Source organism: Entamoeba invadens, assembly GCF_000330505.1.
Source record: "Entamoeba invadens IP1 unplaced genomic scaffold scaff_1105074726601, whole genome shotgun sequence".
Taxonomy (NCBI): Eukaryota; Evosea; order Mastigamoebida; family Endamoebidae; genus Entamoeba; species Entamoeba invadens.
This window is the reverse complement of record NW_004440305.1, coordinates 12195-16400: the sequence shown is the minus strand read 5'-3', so window position 1 is coordinate 16400 and position 4206 is coordinate 12195. Positions and strand designations below refer to the sequence as shown.

Here is a 4206-nt window from a genome sequence, read left to right as displayed (position 1 = left end):
CAGAACAAAAATGTTTGGCTTGTGCACCTGGTATTTCATATCTAAACTCAAGTGGATTGTGTTCGTTTTGTGACCTAACTTGCAAAACATGTAATACTAATGGAACGTGTAATGGGTGTATTGACAATTATATTCCATATTTCATCAACAATGGATCATGTCAGGCGTGTTCTTTGTTTGACCCAAATTGTGATGTTTGTGGAGAAAATCAACGCAGAAGATGTACAACTTGCAAAGACAATTACTATTTGATTTCTAATAACACGTGTTCCCAATGTGATTCAACATGTGCGTATAATGGATGCAACAAAAAGACTGGAATATGTGAAATGTGTGCAGTGGGTTACACCAAACAAACAGTAGATAGTATTCAATGTCAATTGTGTTCTTCTTACGATCCCTATTGTTCGAGTTGTTCACAAACCACCATAAAATGTACAACATGTACAACTGGAAAGTATCCAAGTCCGTCATCGCCTTTTTCTTGTATTGACTGTCGCTCCAGTTGTGCAAATGGGTGTTCAATTTCAACAGGAGACTGCATAACTTGTATAGACAATTAATACACAATTAACCCGTCAAACCCAAAACAGTGTCAAAGTTGTTCAGCGTTTGATCCAAATTGTCTCAGCTGTTCAACAACGGAGCGAAAATGTCTGAGTTGTCAAAGTGATATTTCGTATTTGGTCGATGGTTATTGTGTTTCGTGTGATTCAACATGTTTAACTTGTGACTCAAATAATATTTGTACACAATGTAAATCTAATTATGTGTTTTATGAACAAAAACAAAAAGAATGTTTAAGTTGTGCGTCATTTGACCCAAACTGTGAAACATGTAGTTCGTCAAGTTCGCGAAATTGCACAAAATGCAAATCGAATATGTACCCTGATACTTCCACTGGAAAATGTCAAACGTGCGATACTTCGTGTGGTGGTAGTTGCGACACAACAAATAAAATTTGCACAAACTGTGTTTCTGGTAAAGTCTTTAATGAACCAAAGGGAAAGATGTGTATTGACTGTTCAACTTTTGATGCAAACTGTGTCGAGTGCGCATTAAATGGAGAACGAATGTGTGTCAAATGTAGAGAGAACAGCGGTTTCTATTTATTAAACGGTAATTGTGTTGCTTGTGATTCAACTTGCAAGCCAAATACGTGTGACTCGACATCTGGAATTTGTTCTCAGTGTTTGGTAAACTACACAATAACTTCTCCAATATCAAAAGTGTGTGTAGAGTATTCTGAATTTGATTCGAATTGCAAAATTTGTGCATCAGATTTCACACGAAAATGTGAGTTGTGTTCGAGTGGAAAATACCCAAAACCATCAGAAAATTACAAGTGTGGTAATTGTGACCCAACGTGTGGAAGACAATGCAACGGCTCAACAGGTGCATGTATCGGTTGTTCGTCAAATTACGTCTTCTTAACAACCAACAGTTTAATATGTGATTCATGTGCAACTTTTGATTCAAACTGTCTGACGTGTGACTCAAAATATCAGAGAAAATGCAGTGTGTGCAAAACAAGTGGGATGTATCCAAGCGAGTCGACATACACGTGTGTTTCATGTGATGCAACATGCAATGGAAACTGCGATCAAACAACAGGCAAGTGCACTGGGTGTATCAACAATTATGTGTTTGAAGCAACCAAGAGTCGTGTGTGTGTTGCTTGTAAATTGTTTGATCCAAGTTGCAAAACGTGTTCGTCTGATTACAACAGAAAATGTGTTGAATGTGAAAATGGATTTTATCCAAATGATAGTGGTATCTGTGTTCAGTGTAACACGACAATTACAAACTGTAAATCGTGTAATCCAAGAGAAAATATATGTTTGTCGTGTCAAGACCCGTATTACCTCTTCAACCAAACGTGTTTGAGTTGTGCTTCTGGAAGTTATAAAAACACGGAAACGTCATGTGAAAAGTGCTACATTGGCACCCCAAATTGCCAAATTTGTACAACAAAAACAGTTGGAATTCCGGTTTGTAGCACGTGTTTTTCGCCATTTGAAATTAAATCTCAAACCAATATTTGTGGTTTTTGTGAAACAAACACGTTTTACAACACCACAAAAAAGAAATGTGAAAACAATGGAATTGGCTGTTCGGCTGCTTTAAATCACGAAAATTGTTTAAGATGTTCAGATGGGTATTATCTGTCAAATAACAAATGTGTATCGGCAACCAAATGTGTGGACAAATCAACTCTTTCGAAAGTGTCATGTGACTGTTCGTATCAAATATCAGTTGGATCAGACTGCCAAAGCAACGTATCAAATGCAAATATCAGAAAAACAACAAAACCCAAAAGGAATGCATTCAATGTGAAGATAATTATGTTGTTAATGATAATATTTGTCAAGTTGCTGCGAATATACAAACTCGAAAAGATGTAGTTTATAGCTGTGAAAATGGCAATTATTTGAATGAAAACAATCAATGTGTGAAATGTACTGATTACTCTTCAATTTGTATGAACTACAAAGCCAAAATAACAATTCTTTTGTGTAAAAAATAAAGTTTATCACGTTGAAACAATGAGTTGCATGGGTGATCACAACTGTTTGAAATATGGCAAAAATTATTGTTCACAATGTGTTGATAATAATATGGAACTAAAATACGGTAGATGTTCTTTGTGTTCAACACCAAATTGTAATAATTGTGAAGGTGGGAGATGTAAAAAGTGTAATGAAAATTATGTTGTACAGACGAACGGATTTTGTGTTGAACAGAGTGAAGTTGGTTGTATCAAAGCAGATGGTCTTTTTTGTTAGCAATGCAATGAAGGGTTTAACCCAATAGAAACACTTAACAACGAAGGAAAATACGATTTTTGTATTCCAATTTCTCAATGCCAAATTGTTGACTGTAAATACTCACTGATTTCACAATCCATATGTGTTGAATGTTTGGATTCTTTCAAACTTAAGAATGGAAATTGTTCAGAAAATTTTGATGACAAAAATGATAAGAAAAACACTTCAACAAACACAAAACAGCAATTAAAAGGAGGTGAAGTTTTGTGTTTTACTCGTAAAAACAAAGGGTGTCAAAGATGCAATTCTGGATATTTTAACATTAACAGTGAATGTGATATGTGTATTTCACCTTGCAATAGATGTTACAACACAACTTATTGCTTATCATGTGATTCACAGTATTATCTCTCTTCTTCTTTTACGTGTGAACCACTTGGCGATTTATCCACAAAGTGTGAATTGACACTTCCAACGGGTAGTGGATGTGCAATTTGCAAAGACAAATATTATAAACGAGAAACTGATTGTATTGCTTGTGATGAGTCGTGTGGTACTTGTGTTGATGGTGATTCGTGTTTGAGTTGTCAAACTGAATATTTCAAACTTTATAACACTGAAAATAAATTGTGTGTGTCATATGACAATTTGACCAACTGCGAAACTAAAACGTCAATTGGATGTCTAAAATGTGTAAATGGATATTATTTGGATAATTACATTTGCGAGACTTGTTTTGAAAACTGCATCTCATGTGACAATTACCAAAACTGCAATAATTGTGTTGAAAAGGATTTTGTATTGGTTGACTCTGAATGTGTGAGTTACAAAAGTGTCGAGTTTTGTTTGTCTGCAAACAATTCAAAGTGTATCAAATGTGATGGATTTTACAAACCAAGTGAGGCTGGTGATCACGATCAGGCGTTTACCATTATTTTATAACAAAATGCCGAATAACAAAATTGTTTTCAAGTAAAATATTTGTTTTTTCCCGTTATTTTACTATTTTTTAATTCAATTTTTTCTTATTTGAACTTGAAAACACAAAGCTAACTGGTAAAAAAGTTATTCACTGATTTTTTTTAGGGTGGAAAACTCTTATTTCAGGCCAATATAATATCATTTTTCAAAGAAAACCATGCCAAATTTTCTCTGAATTATACTTTTTGGGATTTTTCAGGTTAAAACAGGTCCTTATAAGACAAAAACCAAAGGAGCGCCCAGTTTCGTTACTTCTGTATTTCAATAACAAGGAACTATCGAAACTTCTAAAAACCAAAATCAAATAGAAAAACACGAAAATAAACGGCAGTTGATGATCAAAATAGCTTTTTACACTTGCAAATGTGATAAACGATTAGTACGTATTTCCAATTTTTACCAATATTTAAAAAACAAACAATAAAACACACAAAAAACAAACAAGATACCAAAAACA

General features: G+C 34.2%; 3 protein-coding genes across 3 annotated transcripts; all 3 read left to right on the top strand.

Moving 5' to 3' along the window:
* Window positions 1–150: 150 nt before the first annotated feature.
* EIN_293420 (hypothetical protein) lies at window positions 151–563 on the top strand (the record flags this gene model as incomplete). Its single annotated transcript, XM_004256096.1, has 2 exons — window positions 151–194; window positions 218–563. 2 exons carry the CDS (start codon window positions 151–153, stop codon window positions 561–563), a joined length of 390 nt encoding a protein of 129 aa, XP_004256144.1.
* Window positions 564–690: 127 nt separating this feature from the next.
* EIN_293410 (hypothetical protein) lies at window positions 691–2405 on the top strand (the record flags this gene model as incomplete). The annotated part of the gene is made up of 2 exons (XM_004256095.1): window positions 691–706; window positions 796–2405. 2 exons carry the CDS (start codon window positions 691–693, stop codon window positions 2403–2405), a joined length of 1626 nt encoding a protein of 541 aa, XP_004256143.1.
* Window positions 2406–3107: 702 nt separating this feature from the next.
* EIN_293400 (hypothetical protein) lies at window positions 3108–4206 on the top strand (the record flags this gene model as incomplete). Its single annotated transcript, XM_004256094.1, has 2 exons — window positions 3108–3691; window positions 4130–4206. Coding segments are annotated over 2 exons (661 nt in total), but the record flags the coding sequence as incomplete, so codon positions are not given.